The 23,379-nt window shown below is 47.7% G+C and overlaps 1 protein-coding gene and 4 non-coding genes across 25 annotated transcripts in view; all 5 read right to left on the bottom strand.

Annotated features, from left to right (window-relative positions):
- Nucleotides 1-6,147: 6,147 nt before the first annotated feature.
- TRNAW-CCA (transfer RNA tryptophan (anticodon CCA)) lies at nt 6,148-6,219 on the bottom strand. The gene has a single exon. It is a non-coding gene; the product is annotated as a tRNA-Trp (tRNA).
- Nucleotides 6,220-12,338: 6,119 nt separating this feature from the next.
- On the bottom strand, nt 12,339-12,410 carry TRNAW-CCA (transfer RNA tryptophan (anticodon CCA)). The gene has a single exon. It is a non-coding gene; the product is annotated as a tRNA-Trp (tRNA).
- A 180-nt stretch (nt 12,411-12,590) lies between these two features.
- TRNAW-CCA (transfer RNA tryptophan (anticodon CCA)) lies at nt 12,591-12,662 on the bottom strand. The gene has a single exon. It is a non-coding gene; the product is annotated as a tRNA-Trp (tRNA).
- A 180-nt stretch (nt 12,663-12,842) lies between these two features.
- Nucleotides 12,843-12,914, bottom strand: TRNAW-CCA (transfer RNA tryptophan (anticodon CCA)). Its single transcript has one exon. It is a non-coding gene; the product is annotated as a tRNA-Trp (tRNA).
- A 7,247-nt stretch (nt 12,915-20,161) lies between these two features.
- The window catches only part of LOC139060024 (very long chain fatty acid elongase AAEL008004-like), a 32,213-nt gene continuing 28,995 nt past the window's right edge, over nt 20,162-23,379 (bottom strand). For 19 of the 21 annotated variants that reach the window (XM_070538707.1, XM_070538710.1, XM_070538718.1 and 16 more), the window contains one exon: nt 20,163-21,123. In XM_070538707.1, the coding sequence (XP_070394808.1) occupies nt 20,208-21,077 (870 nt within the window). In that variant the 5' untranslated portion in view covers nt 21,078-21,123 and the 3' untranslated portion in view covers nt 20,163-20,207. Of the gene's footprint in view, nt 21,124-22,472; nt 22,556-23,379 lie in introns of those variants that run through there. The other 2 variants (XM_070538725.1, XM_070538728.1) reach the window with 2 other exon arrangements.

Raw genomic sequence — 23,379 nt, 5'->3', positions numbered from 1 at the left:
GACATGTTCGAAGGGCTTGGCCTTGAATGCTCTGTAGGACATGGATGCTAGTTTTGTTAGCATTGGACAGCACTGGTGTGCTGTATCGCAAGTATCCTAGGAAGAGCGTCCTGTATAGTTGAAGCATAGATGCCACGGATGTGCCCCACGTTTTACCGGCAAGAAACCTTAGTATATGGGAGATAGAAGTAAGCCTCTTCTTCAAGTATGAGATGTGGGGGCTCCATGAAAGGTCTCTGTCTATAATAACGCCTAGGAATCGGTGAGTTTTTGCGTACGAAATTGGTTGGTGGTCAATAGAAATGGGGTACCAGGTCATGGGCTTGTGGGTAAAGGCGACTAAGGCGCACTTCTCGGTCGAAATGCTTAGGCCTTGCGCACGCAGGTACGATGATGTTAGAGTCACTGCTTTTTGGAGCCGTGCACGCACCTGGAGACGTGTAACTGCCGAGGCCCATATGCATACGTCGTCAGCATATATCGAGAGGTTTACTGTATGCGGTAGAACGTCGGCAAGGCCAAGGATTGCAAGGTTGAACAAAGTGGGGCTAAGAACCCCACCCTGAGGGACGCCACGATAAGTGTAATGGTCAGTAGTTCGGCCATCTGCACTGTGCACAAAGAAGGATCTTTTGGATAGATAGCTCCGAATCCACCGAAACATGCGTCCACCAATTCCATTATTTTCCAGGGCATCAAGGATGGCTTCATGCGTTACATTGTCGTAGGCGCTTTTCACGTCGAGGAATAGTGCAACCGGTATACGCTTGTGGTGTTTTTCTTGTTGTACAGACGTGACTAGATCGATGACGTTGTCAATAGACGAACGGCCTCTTCTAAAACCAGCCATGGCATCGGGGTATACGTTGTGGCGCTCAAGATACCATTCTAGGCGGGTGAGAATCATTCTTTCCATGACCTTCCCAACACAGCTGGACAGCGCAATGGGTCGGTAGGACGCTAGGTCAAGTGGCGACTTTCCAGGCTTCAGGAGTGGTATCAAGCGGCTGGACTTCCACCGCTCAGGAACGACGCCATCAGTCCATGACTGGTTATAACATTCCAGAAGTCTGCTTCGGCCATCTTCACCTAGGCGGCATAAAGCAGCGTAGGTGATGCCGTCTGGTCCTGGCGACGATGAGCGCCTGCATGAGGCCAGAGCAGCGTCCAATTCCTCAAGTGAGAAGGACACATTCAATTCCGGGAAGCGTGTCGCAGGAACCTCACCTAGAATTTCGCCACTGATGGTGACCACACTGCCCGCAGTCTTCACACAGAAGTCTTCGGCTATATCGACCTGTGAGCGGCCTTGATAGAGGGCTAGGGATGAGAATGGGTGTCGTTGCTGTGGAGACGAGCCAAGGCCGCGCACCGTCCTCCATATGATAGACAGTGGCTTGCGGGGGTCAAGTGATTCGCAGAACGTCTTCCACCGTTGTTCCTCCAGCCTGTCCATACGACGTTGGATTTTCTTCTGTATACGTCGAGCGACTCTAAGGTCATGAATTGACTTCGTGCGCCTGTATCGCCTCTCGGCTCTTCTGCGAATGGTTCGAAGTCGCTCAAGCTCCATGTCAAAATCCGTACGTTTTTTAGCGGATGTAAATGTGTACTTAGACGATTCCAGTACACTTGTAATAAGATTCTCAATGGTGCCGGTAAATCCTTCTTTGCATGCCTCTTCCACCTTTGTCTTATACGTTGACCACCTTATATATACTTGTCGGGAAGTACAAGAGGAGAAGCTTCCGAATCCAGTGATACTTAAGTAGGTGGGAATATGGTCACTACCATGAGTCTCGATGTCAGAGAACCATCGAACATTTTGATCAAGTTGCCGTGACACCAAGGTCAAGTCTAAGCAACTGCTGTAGTTCGAACCACGCAAGTACGTCGGACTGCCATCGTTCATAATGCTAAGTTCATGGTCGGAAGCAAATTCCACAAGTTTCCGGCCCCTCGAATCTATTCTGGAGCTTCCCCAAGCCAAGTGATGAGCATTAAAGTCTCCCGTGATAATCCAGGGTCCAGTAGTCGCCGTCAGGATGTCTCGCAATCGGTCGCCGTCGAACCGACTATATGGGGATATGTAGGCGCCGATAAGGGTGAAGGCCACTTTATTCTTTGTAATGCGGAGACACACGTATTGGTTTCCATCATGAGGCTGCACGGAGTGGGGAATGTAAGTCAGTTCTGTACGGATGTAAACAATTACTTTGCTGGATTGCCCGCACGTCGACGCCATAAAGGCTTCGTATCCAGAGAGTCTTAGCGCTTTGGACACGTTCGGTTCACATATTACCACTACAGGAAATTGGTGCGTGAAAACGTATTGGCGGAAACATGAAATCCGTGATTTAAGTCCTCTGGCATTCCACTGGAAAATCGTCGCGCTACGCACTTCATCACGGAATGAAGGCAGTGGAAGAGCCATTGTGCTTATGCAAGATTTGCAAGCACTGGGCTCAGGGCATCCAACACTTGCACTGCGCTTCGAGCTGTTGGCGTATTCGAGTTGCCCACAAGCGTGCGAATCGCATGTATCAAAGACTTGAGCATTGTAACAATTCGGCGGTCATGCTCTGTCAGCTCATCTGGGTGAGGGGTGGAGCATTGTGGTGCCTTTCCTTGTTGGGGTTTTTCCACAGGGCTTACCCTTGGCAGTGGTGGCCATTCCTCATCCACGGCATTCTTTTGAGATGCTCCGTTATCTATACATGGTTTGGAAACATTCTGCACTGAGGTTGGAGCAGATTTAACAGCAAGAGGCTGTGCGGCACGCGTATTCTGTGTGCGGAGAGCAGAATTCCTTGATGAGCGTCTGCGACGAGAACGACGTCGCCTGACGTCAGCAGCTGCTTCACGATGAGTGGACCGGTCCCTCACCATTTTCTTCAAGATGGAGAGTTCTCGCTTAACTCTAGGACATTCCTTTGATGAGGCATCGTGGGGCCCTTGACAGTTCGGACACTTAAAAGTTTTTGCCTGGCAGTTGCCTGCAGAGTGTTGCGCTGCACAGCGGGAACATACAGCAGACTTTCCACATACGGCGCTCACGTGACCGAATTTCTGACAGTTTCTACACTGAAGCGGCTTCGGAACAAAGGGCCGGACAGCATGTCGAAAATGACCTACCTTCACATGCGATGGAAGGCAGTCACCTTTAAAGACAATTTTCACGCATCTGGAAGTTCCGAGACGGGCCACCTGTAGTATCTGGATCCCATGATTGGCAGGCTTTATCAAAAGGGGTAAATCCTCGCCTGAGATGGCCGCATCAATGTCATATATGACGCCTGTAGTAGTCTCTTTTCCCATCGGGATGATGGTACGGACGTTCATGCCACCCAGAACAGTGACGGCTCGCAGAGAATCTAACGCCGACGCTTGGGCGACGTCTACCGCGACAATATTCTTCCGAGGGTTGACTCGTACGTCCTCAATGCTATTCGGCAACAGTCTCTCGAGTTCAACCGATGCAACTTGCCTGTTGAGGAACCTCATGTTGTCGGAGGGTAGCACAGGTAAGAAAAGGATGGTGTACTTCGGCGAACTCTGCGGAGTCCTCATAGTAGATGTGTCCACAGAGGCCCTAAGCATCCGCCGCTTTGCTTTCTGGCTCAGGACAGTCACGTAGTCGTCGTCGGAGCTGTCGTCGCTCTCGGTCGAGTCTATCAGGGTAGCCTCGCTGTCGCTCGAGAGGCTGTTCCGCTTCCTTGAGGCTGCCGACGCGGGCGCCGCTACATCAGGTGGGAGTGCGGGTGGCTCCACTTCCATTCCCGTCGGGCAGGGAACAGTGATGCCCGGAAGGAAGCGAGAATTACCACAAATAACTGGTGACGGAGAACAAGCACTCAGCAATAGAATCACTTCTTCTTCTTCCCTCCACCATTAACAATTAAATTGGTACATGAGCTTTGATATGCCATTTTGATGCCTTTACACATGACGGAACCAAGCCCTACATAATTAATTAATAAAAAGAGAACACTATGTGGTACCATATCAAAAGCCTTAGCTAGATCTATTTGCAGCATCGCTACCTTGAGGAGAGCGCTATCGCAATATTCTAAAATGCTTCTAGCTGTATGAATATTTGTAAATATTTTCCTACCTCTGATGCCGCATGTCTGATGCGGCCCAACTAACTTCCGTATAACTCCCTGCAGCCTTGCTGCAAGAAATTTCATGAAAACCTTGTAGTCAACATTAGTCAACGTAATTGGCCTGTATCCCGTTACATTACGTAGTATATTTTTTTCTTTGCCTTTTGGGATATGTACTTTGTGCGCACGATTGAACGATGGTGGTAAAGTCCCCCGCTCGAGTGCCTCTGAAAATACTTCATGCAATGCTGTTGCCATGTCCGTATTGAACGCCCTGTAAAATGCCGCGGTAATCCCATCCGGACCAGGCGATTTGCCCGAGCTTAGTTCCTCAACAGCCCTCTCAATCTCTTCCATACTAATATTCATTTCTAATAAATGCGTTTCCTCTTTGCCTAGCGTCGGCATTTCTGCCAGAAAGTCATCCTCGTAGCCCGGCGCCTTTGGCTCACGACAAGCAAACAAATCTCTATAGTAACTTTCAAATGCCGTCATGATAACTTTCTGTTCTCTGAATATCCTACCATTATATTCTATTTCCAATATTTCATTTCCTCGGGCGTACGCCTTTTCATCTGACAAAGCTCGCTTTGTAGGTACTTCCCCCGCGAGGTATTTTTCGGCTCGTGCTCGTATAATTGCACCTCTGTATTTATCCTCCTCTAAGCTTTCTAGTTTTCTTTTAATGACTTGCAGTTCTTGCGTCACCAAACCCGGATTAGCTGTTTCGATTCGCACCAAGTCTTCGAGCTCCTGCCGCAACATCTGTTCATGTTTCTGAGCCTGATACTTCATATGCCCACCTCTTTCTATTGCGTTCAATTTTACCCTTTGTTTAAATAACTCCCATTTCTCTGCGGCACTGCGTAGTGGGTCATTAAAAAATTGATATATTTCTTTTTTTGTTTCATCTATGAACACGTCATCCTTGAGAAGCTTGGCATTCAATTTCCATCTTTCCCATTCAAGCTTCCTTTTTTGCTTTTGGCCAATCTCGAAGGTCACTAAACAATGATCACTGAAAGAAACAGCATCGACATCGTAGTTCTGACACAAAGGCGCAATCTCCGAACACACATACACTCGACCTAGTCGTGCATGGCTGGTGCCTTGAAAGTGTGTGAAATGCTGGCGACTTCCACCTCTTGCGAACTGTGCCACATCATTTAAAGAGAATTTGCTCACGCATTCTTTAAGATACGCAGCACTTTCTTCATTTACACCAGCAGTAGTTGAACCGTCTTCCTGATTAAGGACACAATTGTAGTCACCCAACACAATCAAACACCTCTCACAATCAAAATACATACTCAATTCGCGAAAGAACAAACATCTTTCATGCGGCTTTGTAGGTGCATAGACACAAATAAATCTAAATTTCGCTTCCCCGTAAGAAAGATCGCACAAAACAAAGCGTCCTTGCAAGCAACTTGTAACCGTTTCAACAACAATGCCAATTGAATTTTTAACAAACAACATACACCCGGCTGATGTTCCCACCGCATGGCTCACGCATACATTGTACCTCAAAGAAAATTTTGCTACCACGCCTTCGGTCGCCTCCTCTCTGCTAACCTTCGTCTCCTGGACCGCAAGCAAATCTAGGTCTCTTTCTTGCATTAGGCATTTGACCTGATATTTGACCTGCAGTATACGGTTATGCAAGAAGAATGATGGCAGCGCATGCTCTACGGAGCGCAGATGACGCCCAATGCCTATCGCAATAATGTAACCGAGTGACAACCAGATGACCATATAATGCGTCAGCGGAAGGAAAAAAAAAGTTATTGACCCGGACGTGATATGAACACGCAACTTTCTGACCTGGAGTCAGACGCGCTACCGTTTGGCCACCGAGTCACGACGAAACTGTTATATCCGCACCTCTGTTCAAGCTGCCTGCAGTATACGGTTATGCAAGAAGCACGATCGGAGCGCATTCTCAATGGAGCGCAGATGACGCCCAATGCCTATCGCAATAATGTAGCCGAGTGACAACCAGATGACCATATAATGCGTCAGCGGAAGGAAAAAAATTTATTGACCCGGACGTGATTTGAACATGCAACCTTCTGATCTGGAGTCAGACGCGCTACCGTTGCGCCACCGAGTCTTTTTTTTTCTTTATTGCCGGTTTGCAATACATACATATAAGAACAAAACACTGCGAGAAAAAATTTTAAAAGCGTCTGCCACTCTGAGGCTGACGCGAGGCATTTAAAAGCACTTCATAGATGCCAGCTCATCTAATACTGAAATCCAGTCATTGTCCTCGTTTCTGGCCTTGTACACTTCCCGCATGAGGGCCATGCTCTCAATAAAGTTTTCCCTTGAAGACTGAATATTAATATGCTCATGACGTATCGCCATTCGTGTTTTCCATAGACTGTGTAGACACAATAACATCAACATATCATGAGGGACTCCATCGTCATTTGATGTAGGGAGAAAACGGATACCTTACGGCGTCACCGGTAGCTCCTTTTTTAATGTTCGTTGCTAAATGTCCCACAAGAATACTGCGTCTGGGCAGTCCAGGAACATGTGCTCTATGGTTTCTGGTTTTCTGCATATTAAACAGTTTACTGACCATGCTACAAACAAGCCTTTTTGTTCGAGCCATGGCTTAACCGGTAAACTTTCGCTGTGAAGTTGAAAGAAAAAGGACTTGGCTGACGAGCGCACCGGCATCCGCTTTACCCTTTTTAACACATTTCCTCCATTTTATATACAAAACTTCGTCCTATATATAGGTATAGGCAGCAATGTGTCGACAACATCTTTGTAGAGTTTCTTTCGCCTAACACTGCTTAAATACTCTAAAGAAAAACGCGTGCACAAGAATTGGTACGCCCATACAACTTCACGCAGGAAGCCCTTGATAGTTGTTCTCGCTGGTCGTGTTGACACAATATAATTTGGTAAAGCGTCACTCAGACGCTCCTGAAACACAGTTAATAAAAATACATTTTGTTGATCGCGCAAGAACATAAAACGTGAAACCACTTGCTTCAAAAACAAGTGAGCTAGGCCCAGGCCGCCTCGTTTAACCGATGTGAACAAATTGGTGCGGCTGGTACGTTCCCACACAGATCCCCAGATAAATACGGCAAATTCCCGGTGCAGTTTTTGTATGCTCGTTCTTGATGCGCATATGGCCTGCAGCACGAACCAAACCTTGGCGACGAGAAAGAGGTTGCATACGGTTGCTCTCGCGAACATGGAAAGGTCCCTCCCACCAAATTGTTTTGTCTTTCCCTTCACTTCTGTGCATTGCTCTTTCCAGCAATCTTTCGTGTCCCGAAAATGCTGTAGCGGTACACCGAGGTACCTCATAGGGGTAGTCGTCCACTGTACACTTTCCATTTCACAGGGAAAATATTCCCAAACCCCATGCAATATGCCTACTGATTTTCCCCAATTAATGCACTTCCTGACATTTTACAAAAACTTTTGGTCACATCAACCGCTTTATTAACACTTTCTTTGTCCCGCCAGAACACTGCTACGTCATCTGCGTATGCTAGTATATTTCACTCGTGCCTACCCGATAACCTACGATTTCACTACACAAAAGTACCTTTAAACAAAATGGCTCTAAATATGATGCAAAAAGCAAAGGTGACAAACAGAAACCTTGTCTTAAAGAAGATTGGATTTGTATATTTTTTGATAATGTATTATTAATTATAATCTTAGAAACTATTTGATCATAACACATTTTAACACCTACTAATAACATACATCCAACGTTCACATGTTCAAGTATAAGAAAAAGGATTTTATGCGCCACCCTATCGAATGCCTTTTCAAGGTCCAACTGTAATATTGCCACCTTCTCTGAAAAGGCATCACAACACTCAAGGACCGCCCGTACCACATGAATGTTTGTCATAATGGACCATCCTTTTATTCCACACGTTTGGTGTGGTCCAACTAACTTCTGTATGACCGACTGTAGTCGCCTCCCGAGAACTTTCGTGAATATTTTGTAGTCTGTATTTGCAAGGCTAATGGGACGATATGCCCGCACCGAGAGTAGAGTTTGAGGGTCTTGACTCTTTGGTATTAATACCACATGGCTCTCACGAAACGAAGGTGGTAGAACTTGTTTCTCATATGCCTCATTATTTAACTGATGCAAAATTATTGCCATTTCCTTTTTAAAAGCCTTATAAAAAGCGGCGCCTAATCCGTCAGGCCCTGGCGCTTTACCTACAGCTAACTCATTTATTGCTTGTTCTATTTCTGCGATAGTAAATGGCTGCTCAAGGTTCAGCCTTGCGTCCTCATCCAACTTTGGAAGAAGCGTTAAAAATTCACTATCGAAATCTTTCGAGTGCTCGCGTTTACTGCCTAACAACTCGCTGTAATATTCATAAAAGGCCCGCTGAATGTGTTGGTTTTCATGTACAATTGCGTTTCCATATGTGATGGCCCTTATCTCCTTTCGTGAAGCGTAGCCCTTTTCGTCCGACAGAGCTCTTTTGGTCAGTACTTCACCGCACCATAATCTTTCTGCGCGCGCACGTATAACCATACCTCGATATTTCTCTTGATCGCCGCTTTCTGAGCTTTTACTTCTTTTATTCCCTTCGCAAAGCTACCTGGGCAAGCACTTTCCATGGTTAAGCAGAAGCTAAGTTGACACTGCAACTCTTTTCCTTTTCTTTGTTCCTCCCGTCGTAAAGTGCATGATCTTTCCATTGCCATTAACTGCGTTTCCTGCTTGAAACATTCCCATGCTTCTGCAATACTTTGATGGTCCTTTTCTAATAGGTTCTGAATATGATATTTAACTTTCTGAACAAAAACATCATCATCTAGTAGTTTAGAGTTTAATTTCCACAACGCCCAATTAAATTTTGGTTTTCTAGGGCCCAACGCAAACATAGCTAAACAGTGGTCACTATATGACACAGATTTTACCTCATAGTTGCTACACATTGGAATCAAATCAGCAGACATATACACTCAGTTTAATCGTGCGTGGCTGACTCCTTGAAAATGCGTGAACCTTGTATTCGTACCATTTCCCATGGCATGGCCCACATCTACCAGATTCACTTCGCCAACAATTTCGGCTAAAAATTGCGCGCTTGCGTCGTGAACCGGCGGGCTTAGCACTCAGTCCTCAGCGTAACACACACAGTTGAAATCCCCCATCAATAAAATGTTGGTTTGACAATTCAATTGGCTTTTAAGGCATTGAAAGAAAACATTGCGTTCACATTCCTTGTTAGGTGCGTACACACATATCGCTCGCCACTTCACTGCTCCAATAACAAAGTCGCACACTATTTGTCGGCCATTAACATCACAAACCACGCTTTCAATAACTACGTCCAGAGAAGTGCGAACAAAAAGGGCGCACCCACCAGACCTCCCTACACCATGTGACACACACGCATAATACCGTGGCCGAAAAGTCGCTACCATACCTTCCGTTGCTTCTTCACTTTCGATTTTAGTTTCTTGCACTGCGATAATGTCAAGATCGGTTTCCATGAACAGCCTGCTTAGCTGGTACTGTTTACGTTTAGAACCAAGGCCCCTTACATTTATACTTCCAACACGTAACGCGACATTGGTGGAATTCATTTTGTTATGAAGAAGGAAAAGACCGGTCATGGCCTACATTCACTGCACATAACTCGCTGCACACTCACGTTTACCGGCATAGCGCAGCGAAAACCATCCTCTGGACTGTCGTTGTTGGATGCCATATCTATGAATTTCCATCGCGAAACTTGGGTCTTGTTGCAGTCACCCGCTACCCCACCGTTCCCGCGCACACCCTCCCTCCACCCATCCCACAAAAAAAAATAAAAGGAAAACGGAAAGCGTCTGTAGGCACATGCTCATGCTATGTCAGCGTTGACGCCGACGGTTTCCTATCGGGCGGCACATTCGGCGCCGGCTTCAAAGTCGGTCGCCGGACGTTGGTTGTCTTCAAAGGGGGCTCGCTTTGAACCGCTTTGATTTTTCCTGGTTCGCCGTCATTGCTATCCTCAAGGGACCTCTTCGGCGCCGTACCGCTTGGGCCACTGATGTCCATAGTTGTTGCCTTCTCCGCTTCTGTCTTTTTGTCTTTGCCGCTGTCCTTTGTGGCGACCTTGGCCACTGCGTCCTTGGCAGACTTTTCCGCGTCCGCCACTGTTCTTTGCACTTTATCGTCCTTTCCATGCTTGACAGTGCTGCTGGCCCCGTCAGGCGTAGCGAGGACTTTTGCCTTTGAGCCTTGCGTAACGTCGGACCCACCAGCCGCTTCCTCGGCATCAGCGGCATCCATGACGTGCTCTTGTAATACCTCGTCAGACTTTGCGGGGCCTGCGATGTTCGCATACGTCTGCACACACTGGCTGTCATCGTGGCCAAAGCGCCGGCAAATAGCGCAGCGCGGTACGCAACAATCCCTCCTGATATGTCCCGTGCGGTTGCACCTCAAGCATAAGGGAGCCCTTCCAGGGGCTACGAGAAGTGCCAATATACCGGCTACTCGAAACTGATGTGGCAGATCCTCAATGGTCACGCCCGCCTTCAGCTTCAAGGTTACGGTGCGCGTTGTCGAACCTTTGTCCGTGATGCCTTGCACACGCCAGCGTTGTCTGGTCACGTCACCGGCTTTTCCATATGCTGCGAGTGCCGCGCGGACGTCTTCGTCTGGGACATGGTGAAGGAGCCAGAAAACCTTCACGCGTATATCCTGGTTAGCCTGGTCCAACACTAGGCACTTTCTTTCTTTTACCTCAGCTTCGCCGCACGCCAACATTTTTTTCGTAGACTCCGAGTTCCTGAACGTAACCGCCCAAACGTGGTTCATCTGGAACGCCCCCAAGGTGACAACCTCGGGCAGTAGTCCCAGACGAGCCAGCATGTCCCGGAAATCTTCGGCGCGAAAAGGTCTTGCCGTCACGTCCCCGTGAAGGAATACAGTATTCAAAACGCAGGGTCCTGTAGGCAATTGCGGCAAAACAACTTGGTATTCTTTGTCTTCATCGCCAATAAGCCTGTTTCCGCGGCTCGGCTGAGCCGCAAGCACCGCCCCACCGGAGCAAGTCATTCTGCGTCCGCACCGAACGGTAGCCGGAAGTAGAATCAGACGCGCTACCGTTGCGCCACCGAGTCACGACGAAACTGTTTTATCCGCGCCTTTGTCGAAGTTGGATGCAGCATATGCTTACGCAAAAGAACGATCGGGGCGCGTTCTCAGTGGAGTGCAGATGACGCTCAATGCCTATCGCAATAATGTAGCCGACTGAAAACCAGATGAGGTAATAATGCGTTATCGGAAAAAAAAAGTTGTTGACCCGGACGTGATTCGAACACTTTTTTTTCTTCTTTATTGCCGACTTCGACGTTCTAAATCATGGTTTACAAAGGATAAAACATGTGAGCCACACTTCGGTCAACACAGTACTCAAATCTTTTCAACATTGCTAATTCATCAAATACAGAGATCCATTGCGGTGGATCAGGCAGCGCTTTGAAACCATCTCTCACACACACAACACTCTCAATGAAATTTTCCCGAGTCGGTCGAGCAACAATGTCTCCGTTTTGGAATTGCAGTCTAGTTTTCCACATTGCGTGGAGGCTCAGGATCATAATAAGGTCATACGGGACATCCTCGCTGTTATCAATCGGTAAGAAGCGTATTCCATATGGGTCTAAGGGTAAGTGTTTTTTCAATGTTCTCTGCAGAACATCCCAGTGAAAGATGGCGTCCCAGCAGTCTAGGAATGCATGTTCTATTGTTTCCGGTTTTTTGCATAATAAGCAGTCGGTGGTCCAGGGGATGAATATATCCTTTTCATGAAGCCAGGTCTTAACGGGAAGTGTGTTTGTGTGTAATTTGAAGAAGAAAGATTTAGCTGACGGCCGTATTGGCATTTTTTCACTCTCTTTAAGACGTCTTGTCCTGGGCCTCCACGGTGTGGAAGACGGTACAAAGATGCAGGGAACATCGTGTCCACGAGATCTCTGTATAGTTTTTTCCTTGTAACGTGATTCGAACACGCAACCTTCTGATCTGGAGTCAGACGCGCTACCGTTGCGCCACCGAGTCACGACGAAAGTGCGATATTCGCGCCTTGTTCCAAGTTGGATGCAGTATACGGTTATGCAAAAGAACGATCGGAGCGCAGATGACGCCCAATGCCTATAGCAATAATGTAGCCGAGTGACAACCAGATGACCATATATTGCGTCAGCGGAAGGAAAAAAATTTATAGACCCGCACGTGATTTGAACACGCAACCGTCTAATCTGGAGTCAGACGCGCTACCGTTGCGCCAGCGGGTCACGACAAAACTGCGATATCCGCACCTCTGTTCAAGCTGCCTGCAGTATACGGTTATGCAAGAAGAAAGATCGGAGCGCATTCTCAATGGAGCGCAGATGACGCCCAATGCCTATCGCAATAATGTAGCCGAGTGACAACCAGATGACCATATGTTGCGTCAGCGGAAGGAAAAAAGTTACTGACCCGGACGTGATTTGAACACGCAACCTTCCGATCTGGAGTCAGACGCGCTACCCTTGCGCCACCGAGTCACGACGAAACTGCGATATCCGCACCTCTGTTCAAGCTGCCTGCAGTATACGGTTATGCAAGAAGAACGATCGGAGCGCATTCTCAATGGAGCGCAGATGACGCCCAATGCCTATCGCAATAATGTAACCGAGTGACAACCAGATGACCATATGTTGCGTCAGCGGAAGGAAAAAAGTTATTGACCCGGACGTGATTTGAACACGCAACCTTCTGATCTGGAGTCAGACGCGCTACCGTTGCGCCACCGAGTCACGACGAAACTGTTATATCCGCACCTCTGTTCAAGCTGCTATGCAAAAAGAACGATCGGAGCGCATATTCAATGGAGTGCAGATGTCGCCCAATGCTTATCGCAATAATGTAGCCGAGTGGCAACCAGATGACCATATAATGCGTCAGCGGAAGGAAAAACGTTATTGACCCGGACGTGATTTGAAGACGCAACCTTCCGTTATGGAGCAGGGAAGAAGTTTGGGCGGGTTGGAGGGATACATACGAACTGGGATACATAGCGCAAGAAAGGCACAGAGATAAGCAGGAACACGGGACGGGCGCTAACTTTCAACAAATTGATTTATTGGAGTTGGTGAGCATGCATATATATATATATATATATATATATATATATATATATATATATATATATATATATATATACTGACTGGGACGCCACTGCAATAGACACACAGAAGGCAAGGAGGAAGAGCAGTCATGTGACTACTATGCCCAAAAATTCAAGCTCTTTCTTTGATAAAAGTATAGACGGCGTGCTAACGCTATCGTCACCTGCTCTGGCTATCTCAGCTGCTTCGACGATTTCCCTCGTAATCTTATTCCTGTGGCGATAGACAACAACAGTTTGCTTCAGGAGAGGGAAGCATGGTGCTTTCGCGTCACATTTTCTACAATGTGCAGCCAGATGCCCATCTATTGCGATGCTCTCCATATGCTCCGCCAGACGCACGTGTAAACATCTGCCCGTCTCGCCCACGTAGCACTTCCCACACAAAAGTGGAATCTTGTACACCACGTTGCGAGTGCATTTACCAAAAGGATCTTTGTGCGTGGTAGCGCAACCAGGCTTCCGTTTCCTCATGGGACAGCTCAACACACTCAACCTCAAGAGTTTGTTAGGTGCTGTAAAAACAACGTTAACCCCAGAACGTTGCCCAACCTTTCTTAGGTTGTGGGAAACCTTATAAAAGTAGCGAATTACAGCCATCTTTCGTTTGTCCCTTTCTTCTTTCCTCTCTTTTTCGTCACCCGCTCAGAAGAACAAACTAACCGTATGGTAGCCATCTCATGCGTCTGGGGTAAAAGCTGCTTTCGCATCGTGCACAAACCTTCCGTAGCTGCCATGGCAGCCTTCAGAAGGCACAGTTGATGTCCCTGTCATGGCGTTCCATCGTCTTTTGAGTTTGACTTGTTTACTAAGTAGACTAGAAGAGACGCCGCGAAGCACGAATATTGCTACGTCGGCGGCGTCTCCGCCGCCCTCCGGTCCGGAGGCATGTTCGGACGCGGTCTCAGCTTTGACTGCCGAATGGTCGCCGCCTTTGGCGGCGGTCCTTCCGAGATCCTTGCAGCCAGGACTTCATGTTCGTGCAGCGTAGCGTCATGGACGCGCTTGGAGACTGAGGCGCCACTTGTTCTCTCACTCACGTCCATGACTGCTGGCTCCTCAGATGACTTCGACGGCGTTGTGGCATCCTGCATTTTCACGACGCCGGTGGCATCGCCAGCTTCGTCGGTCAGCTTTCGGCTTTCCTCGTTAACACTTACGTCTTGGGGCATGTCGGGCGGGCTTAACGTTGCCGTATCATGTTCCTCGAGCTTCGACGTTGCTTCGCTTGCGGCTTCTTCAACGTCAGCCTCGTCCATGACGAGTTCAGCAGTGTCTTCTGCTCCAACCGGCCCCGCAACATTTGTGTACATCTTCACGCACTCAGATTCTTCGTGTCCAAAACGATGGCAGTGCGTGCAGCGAGGAACTCGGCATTCTCGTCTGATATGGCCCTTACTGTGACACCGCAGGCACAGTGGCGCTCTTCCAGGCGTGACAAGAAGGGCCATGTCACCGGCGACGCGAAGGTGCCGTGGAAGGTCATCTACCTTAATGCTGTTATGCAGCTTGAGGCGCACGAGGCGCATCGTCGACCCCTTGTCTTGGATCCCTTGAACTCTCCACTTTTCCTTCGAGACCTCGGTCACATTTCCGAACGGAGCAAGTGCTACACGCACATCATCGTCGGCCACATTGAAAAAAAGCCAATGAAGCTTCAGATGCACGTCCTGGTTTGCCGTATCAATAACCAAACAACGTTGGCCCTTCACCCTCATTTCGGCACATGCCAAAGCTTTCTTCATCCCTTCCGTGCTCTTGAAAGTCACAGCCCATACGTTGCTCATCTGATATGCACCCAACGCTATCATATCACTTCAGGGAGCAACCCAAGACGCACCAACGTGTCCCGGAAATGTTCGACCCGGTAAGGCCTCGACCTGACATCCGCATGCAAAAATAAAGTATTCAAAACACTATGACCTGATGGCAGAGTAGGCAAAACAACTTCGTATCCCTCGGTATGCATTCCGTCGACCCTGTCACCACGGCCACTGTTAGTCGCAACCACCGCTCCTTGGGAGCACATGAAATGCACGTCCTTTCACATCTATATCCGCACCTTTGTTCAAGCTGCATGCAGTATACGGTTGCACGCCAGCTAGTGAGTGGTTTCTCTCCGAATTCCTCTGTGTGAGTTGACTGGACGTGACTTACCTTCAGCCCTTCTACGCCAGGGAGTGGTTTCTCTCCGAATTGCTCTGTGTGAGTTGACTCGACGTGACTTCAACCCTTCTACGCCAGGGAGTGGTTTCTCTCCGAATTCCGTTGTGTGGGCTGACCAGTGTGCTGACAAGGCCCTCTACCAGGCAGCAAGAGAAAATGAGGTTGCCCGGATGTTGTAGAATATAAGGACAGCGAGACACAACATGGAGACACATCTTCCCTGCCTTTGCGTGCCGCAGTACGCACGACGAACGTTCTGTACTTTTTTTTTGGTGCACACTGCTCATCCGTAATGATATGTTAAACTTCTGTTACTTCATTTTACATCACCTCATGTTCCCTGCCGAACCCTCTCCGATGGTCAATCTGGTTCGAGCTCCAAGCAGACGCAAGCTGTTGAAAGTCGTCGAAACCTTGTCCCCGTGACAACTGGTGGCAGCCGTAACTGCAGTCTTTGAAACTTTAGATGCAACATCTGTTCTCATGAGAACAGTTGCAAGAGTGAAAAACCCCGGTGTGTGAAAGGCGATGCTTGTTTTAAGAGTGTTCAGTAAACATAATGAAAACATGCAAAACATCGGCATGCCGTTTGTACAGTGCACTAGAGTACACGCGCTGCTTCTAATAATTTTACTGGTATACATGAGGATGCAGAATTCGGAAACGGAGAAATGTTGTGCTCGTCTAAGAAATGGTCTGCTCAGACATATACGTCCAACTTTTTTTGACTGCTCTACAAAATGCGTGTCGGCTCTCAGACTTGAATTTTTCAAACAGTACCTGAAGAACGAACACACTTGTAAAGCTTCAGACTCAGAACTATTTTGTCTGTTGTGTCCATCAAAGTTTTCAACCACAGCTTGAAGAAGACACACGATACACAGTGGTGGCTGGGCCAAGAAAGCGCTTATTGCTATAATGCGTGTTAATATAGGCATTGTGCGAAACGTTGGGGAGCGAGGTTGGAAGGGAGGGAAGAGCGGCGATAACCTCTGCCGTACGCTGGAGTGACGTCACACCGATGCAGCACAAATGCAGCTGTTAGTAGAAATAAGTATATGTATCCCAATTCTGTTCTTTTTTTCTCTCGTTATGACACTCTTGCTGCTGCGCACCCCAAATAAATGAACTCCTCGGGTCTAGGGAACTGATATGACAGGCCGAAGCAAGAAAGACGATGTTGCAGGAAAACAAGACAATACTTTATTTGTAGGTTTACGTTTTGAACAGTTCATCCAAGGCTCTCCTGACAGCTTGGCCAGCAAGCTGCGGTTACATAGCAAATGCAAAAAGTCCGCCTCTGTCTCTTCGGTGGTCAGTGGTACCAAGTCTGTGAACTGCCACTTGTTGACTCAGTCACCATGTCAACATGCGGCTTCGTTGCAAGTACGCAAGCCTCGCCAAGGCGCTTCACCAATCTTTCGTCCGATGCCGCTGTTTACCCTGTCTTGTAAGGTCAGGGCAAAGAAAAGATAAGGACTTAAGCGTACAGAAGCACCATCGTACCATAAACTAATAGCCCTTTACCACGTATACGAAACGTGCAAGTCACCTAAGCACCAGCTGTGCTCTTGCCATCAGCCTAATTCACGTCCACCGTAGAATGGTGGACTCTTCCAGCGATCTCAAATGATCCCTGCCTTGCGTCCCCTCACTCTATCTTACGACTCCAAATTTCATAATTTCATCACAGTACCTCTGCCGCGATGAAATCATGCGGCTGTCCTGGAACGTGTTCTCTTTACTTTGACCCTCTTCCCCCATTAGGTTACCCAAACATCCCGATCGGTATCTGCTCTACGCAATACATGGCCTGCCCAACTCAATTTTTTCATTTTATTGTCAATTAGAATATCGGTTACTCCTGTTGACTATCTTATGCACACTTTTGTCTCCTGGTCTCTTAATTGCACACCTATATTTTTTTTCTTTCACTCGTTGCGGGATCCTTAGCTTCTTCTCGGCCGGGCGCGCTAAATCTTTCAATTAGATAATTTTAAACCACCGCTGTCGCATCGACAAGAGAGAGAGAGAAAACTATTTGGTCCATTAAGGGTTTAGTGTTCGGTCTTCGTCTTCATCGCTGCAGACACTTGACCTTCTTAGCAGTGTTGGGCCCCTAGTCCAGGGCTCCACTGAGCCGCGCTGCTTCGCTTGCGTGCTGCACCATTGCCCTTTGGGCGGTGAGCTCGCAGCTGGTGTGCCGGCTCTCCCACTGCTCCGCACTCGGGGTTTTGTGTTGGTGGAATGTGTAGTTACGTTTACACTCCCAGGTTATATGGTAACGAGTGGGGGTTGCCCCGCACCACGGGCAACTGTTCCTAAATTGTGTAGGATACATCTTGCTTAGTTTATGTAAGTAAGAGAAGGTTCCCGTTTGCAGCCTCCGCCAACTAGCTGCTTCTTGCTGTGTTAAGGCTTTGTGTGGCGGGGAGTATATAATTCTCTTGCCTCTGTGGTAGTTCAGTAACTCTGAATAGCCGATCTCCACGGTGAAGTGCTGTCCCAGGGCGTGTGGCCACTCGACTCGGTACGTGATCTCGCGAGCCAAGCTGTCTGCCCTTTCATTTCCTTCTATCCCCGTGTGTGCCGGAATACAGATTAGTTTGTGGGTAGCGGTGTGTCTGAGGTGTTCTGCCTTGCGGAGAATAGCTAAGGCAGCCCTGCAGATTCTACACTTTGTGTAGTTCCTGCATGTCTCTTTTGAACACGTTAAAATGACCATTGATTTGTCTTTTCGATAGCCCTCAACCGCTGCCAGCGCAACAGCGACTTCCACCGCTTCCACTATCCTGGCGCATCGACAAACATTTTCTCGTACGATATAGTTCTGTACGTGCTAGCTTAGTCGCACAAGATATGCACCTGACGCAAACTATGCAGATAGCACGTGATAAGCTTGCAGTGGGCGCGGTGGTAGCGCGAAGCGTCCTCAAAATAATTATATATTAGAATGGGAAGGACAAGTTCGAAACAAGTAATGGCACGTGCCGATTCTAACGTGCACAAATGTAATTTTGAGTTTAAAATGTGAGATATTGTCGGGCATTGGAAGCATGAGCCGATTACCAATGGGGCCTGCGGTAAAACCACAAATAAAAAGTGCAGGGTTACATTGGTCAGGCCTCTTTCGAAGACAGATAGCCGCCGTTGGGGCGTAGTGGCTTTGGCCTTGCACAGCTAAGCCCGAGGGCACGAAGTCGAATTCCTGCCGCAGAGGCCACATATCGATGGGCGCGAAATGCAAAAAAACTCCCATGCACTGTGCAATAGGTGAACGTTTAGGAACCCAAGGTGGACAAATTTAATCCAGTGTCCCCCTCTACGGCGTGCCTCATAATCATACGGAGGTTAGATGCGCAGGAAAAAATTAGTTTAGAGGAAATGATTCAAGAACATGGATGAAGAGAAAGTGGCGGCTGTAGCGCACAAATATATGTACAGTAAAAGCGTGTACACAGATGGAGGATAAGGTAAAGAAAGTCGGCAACCAAGTACATGGTAATTGGAAGTACTAGAAGACAGCAGCTAGCTGGGTGAGCCGGTACATCTGCATTATTATTACTTACAGTGCACACAACTACACGGACACTATGTCCATTTCTTTAGTGCACGCTGTAAGTAATAATAATACTAGAAGACCGCCCGGAGTCACCGAAAAGAGAGTGAGAGAAACAGACGGCAGATTGGATGGAAATTACAGAAGAAAAAGCCTATCAGGTTTTACGAAGGCGGCAAGCACAAAGTCGTGAAAGAAAATTTCTACGACTACGCAAAGAGGAATTTCCTTGCTTTCTGAGGCCTGAGTTGGCTGAATCGAGACAAAAACATACAGAAACAAATATTCGCAGCAAGATGAGACATGTGTCTGCTGTAGAAAAAGATCCGGAGAGGACTCGGCACATTGGAATATAATGCCTAGATATTCAACCATCCCGAACCGTAGGGAACGTCCACTTTTCAGAAGCGTTGTTCAAAGAACTGGTGACCGGAAGAGATAAGCGAAATAAGTTTACCGTATTGGTTAAAAAGAAAGACTAGATAAGGTGGGACCGGGATCGTTATAGGTATATATAATTTTAATAGATTAAGTCGAGGTAGCAAGGTGCTGTAGACTGAATATTGATTATGTAATTAGGGGACTTGTCTTCGTCAGGGCGTCAAACAGACAGAAAAAACAGCAACATAAGCACCTTTGTCGGAACGATGGCTTCAGCTACGTTCTTTGCTCAAGCACTGTTAATAACTTCAAGCAGCCATCTTCCTGTGAACCTCTTGTTTGCTTTATAAAGACTACAAAAGACATAGCAAGAGTTATAAAGATATAGTAAACCCTACATCATTATTGCCAAGGAAGGTGACTATAGGCACACCGTTTCAAAGGTGATTAATTTAAAACTATCAGCAGCATTAGCTCAATTTCGCTAAACAGCCCTCCGTCAGTGAAACCCACATGATTTGTCGCCCTTTACCTGCAGTCGCTGGTCAGGCGACGTTAATGGCAGCTCCGTGCCCCTGATTACCCCTGTCGAGGGTAAGGAGCCGCTGCACGCGGCAACCCGGCTTACTTTGGCTGCGTACTATCGGGTGAACGTCGGCGGGCAGGAGATCACAGGGCGAACACTGTGCGAAGACCGCATGTGCAAGGACCTAATGGCCGTTTTTCCCTTGTGTGGCAAGCGCGAACAAGGGGGCAGCAAGGCGCACTCAAGACACCGGAAAACGACAATGAAAGGGTTCTCCCGCGTTGGATTCGCTATGTTCGTTTATTTTTTCCATTCAGAACTGAGTCAACAACTTTACTTGCGGCGCCTTCGCTGCCCTGCGGAACGGCGTGGGCGGGTTTGGCGACGTACGTCTTGATGTAGAAGTTTATGAAGAGGCAGAGAATGAGGAACGTCTGCACGTTACCCAACATGACCAAGTGCTTCGGGAAGCCGCAGTCGACGAAGAGCGGTATGGACAAGTGTATCATGATCAGGACGAACTGCACAATCTGCAGTGTGGTCAGGTACTTTTTCCACCACAGGTACTTGCGCACGGAGGGACCGAAAGTCGTCAGGAAGTAGTACGAGTACATGACGACGTGGACGAACACGTTCAGGCACATGCTCATGGTGGGCTGACCTTCGGGTGCGAACAGCGCGAAGAACCACGTGTTGGCTACCACGATCGTGTGGTGCAACACGTGCAGGAGCGAGACGTGGGTGAACTTCTTGCGCAGCACGAAGAACACGGTGTCCAGGAGGTCGCTGTAGTGGGCCGCGATGTAGATCCAGCCGGTGCGGTAGTACTCGCGCATCTCGTCGGTCATGTAACCCGTGATGCCCTGGCACCAAAGGTTGTAGTGGCCGCCCGGAAGGTAGGTGAACTTCAACACCAGGTACAGGAAACGGATGCCCAGGGCTATCGAGATCAAGTTGTAAACGCGCACGAGGTTGATGATCCGGAAGGGTTCCCGGTTCTTCATCCAACGAGGGCCGGCAATTTTGACGAAATACAGGTAGGATAGCAGAAGCGTGAACACGAACAGAGGGTCCGTTACCACAGGGTAGTCCCGTGTTCGGGGATCGCCCATCTGGCGGATCTGGTGGGACAGCGTGAACGGGTTCAGGCTGAATTTCATGGTTTCGGTATCTCTGAGGAACGCAGTGCCAGGATATATCTACGAGCTGCAGAATAGAATGGGCTGTGTTAAAGAGACAGTAGTGGCAAACACTTAATTAACCTAGAAACTTCTCACATCTTAAAACAATCTAGAATGTAGAATAGCAGCTCTAGTTTCATAATAAAATTACGCACAAGACACTTTCGTGCACAAATCAATCACATTGGCTCGATCTAATGTTTGACATAGTGAGTGTTAAAACATACGTCGTGCAGCGCAACTTGTAAAAGATTATGCGGCTGACTTTTATAATTTCACAAGTTCATTCCAGCTTGTCAGTTCTCGGCCTCGTGCTTAGCTGCGCAACGCTTGTCAGTCAAGTGCAGCGTGCTTGTGTCCCCTCGTCTGCATTGTAATGACTTCAGAAAACTAACTTCTCTCTCTCTCTCTCTTGGATAACTAAACATTGCTAAGGAAATTATTGACGTCAAAGTAGAGTACTCAAACGTGAATGCAGTGCTCGGATTTCGACAAGATAGTTCAAGTATATATACAATGTAAAATTATCTGGAGGAATTCACCAAGCTTTCCGGTCGAACTCATGTTTGCCGTTGGCCTACCGCTCACTCTATGTCCGACATCGCGGTTGATTGACGTGCGCTCTTGCGAACAGTTACAGGGTAAGAGCATTTTTGTGAATGCGGGCCCGGGGTATTAGAATTTCACTCACGCACTGTGCACTGCGCACGCGCACAGCGACCCGTCACTGCCACTCTCCACGATTCGAACACTAAAAATTCCCGGGATGGTAGTCATTCACCAAACTGGCGTCAGCCTAATAATCCGTTCGAAGTGTCTACGCCTTATGAACGCAACGGCCACAATTCGTTAATCCCAATACATGTCTTAAAGTACACTTACTTAAAAACTTAATTCACGAGATTGTGTTAATCAGTCAAGTATGCTTTTCAACTCCTCGTGCAAGCTAGGTCGGCCCCTTCGAGTGAGCCAGCTCGAGGACTAGAATTGCGCTACCTGCCACAGACGATTTCTTTATACTATGTGTAGTCTCTAAAAAATATAAGTAGAACGCCCGGTATTGCGAATTTTAAGTTATGCATAGTCTCTAAAAAATAAAAGTAGAACACTCGGCGCTGCGAACGTCGCGATTCACGGCGCATTGACGGAGCAGACAAATGCATCACAAATGTCCGGACTCTCTATGTGCTACTGTTGAATATCATCGCGAAGCCCCTGTATGAACACCAAAATATCAACCAAATTCATCTGCAGAACTGGTATCGATTACATCATGACAAGCATCCCGCTCACGAAGATGAATGTCTTTGCGGCTCATATTAATAAATTCAAAAATGTCAAAACGCGTTCTCTCGAATGTGCACACACACCCACCTCCAAGAGCAGCGACAGCGGCTTCACCTCGCATCCGATTCCGTGCATATGCAGTGGGCGAGACGCGGTCAGGGGTATCCCTTCACGCCTCTCTTCAGGAACAAGAACCTTATTTGCGGGTCTTGACACAATGGAGCATTGTGAACTTTATTTTTTGCACAAGGTGGACGCTTTTGAAGCGCACCAGTATTTTATTTATTTATTGCGTTTTAAGGTTGCACGTCAGCCTTACTCGCCAAGCTAATTTGCCTTCTTCTTTAAAATTCTCTCGTTTTACCAGCCGCAGCAATGATATCTCATTGTAGTACCTACCTTAAGCTGTCCCCCCCCCCCCCCCCTATGGTGCCTTGCTCTACGCTACACATTTTCCTTCCTTTATGCCGCGTTTCGGTCGTCTTAATTACGGCTTTGTTCTCGACGACTGCCATGAGTGAGCGAGCGGCCTTGAGCGGCCGGCTATGCTAAACTCAGGTAGCACAAAAGGTAGCACAAAAAAGAAAGAACATATCGTTCTTTCTTTTTTTTTCGCCGTTTCTCCAAGACAATAAAATCGCCCTAAAGAATCAGGCTCGAAATAGAAATGCATCGTCCGGGAAAAGTCGCATATTAATCGCCAGCTGGGATGATGTTTTCAAGACAATCTTAATCCCGTCAAAAAAAAAAAAGGAGAGAGAGAGAGATACGTGGTAAGACGTGCTGTTTAAAAAAGTTCCGGTGTGATCGAGTGCTCTAAGACCCGTTTCAAGACATTTCCAAAATTTCGCGGAAAATGTGGTCCAGTATTATGTTGTCGTTTTTGTTTGCAACTATAGCTTAAGTTTCCTTTATCTTTTTCACGGTGGCAGTGCGAAAGCTACAGGTATGGAAGAGCATCGCTGAGGCGAACTTGCGACAGGCGGTGCTGCAG

The sequence above is a fragment of the Dermacentor albipictus genome, chromosome 5, assembly GCF_038994185.2.
Source record: "Dermacentor albipictus isolate Rhodes 1998 colony chromosome 5, USDA_Dalb.pri_finalv2, whole genome shotgun sequence".
In the NCBI taxonomy this organism is placed as follows: Eukaryota; Metazoa; Arthropoda; class Arachnida; order Ixodida; family Ixodidae; genus Dermacentor; species Dermacentor albipictus.
This window is presented reverse-complemented; position numbering and strand designations above follow the sequence as displayed.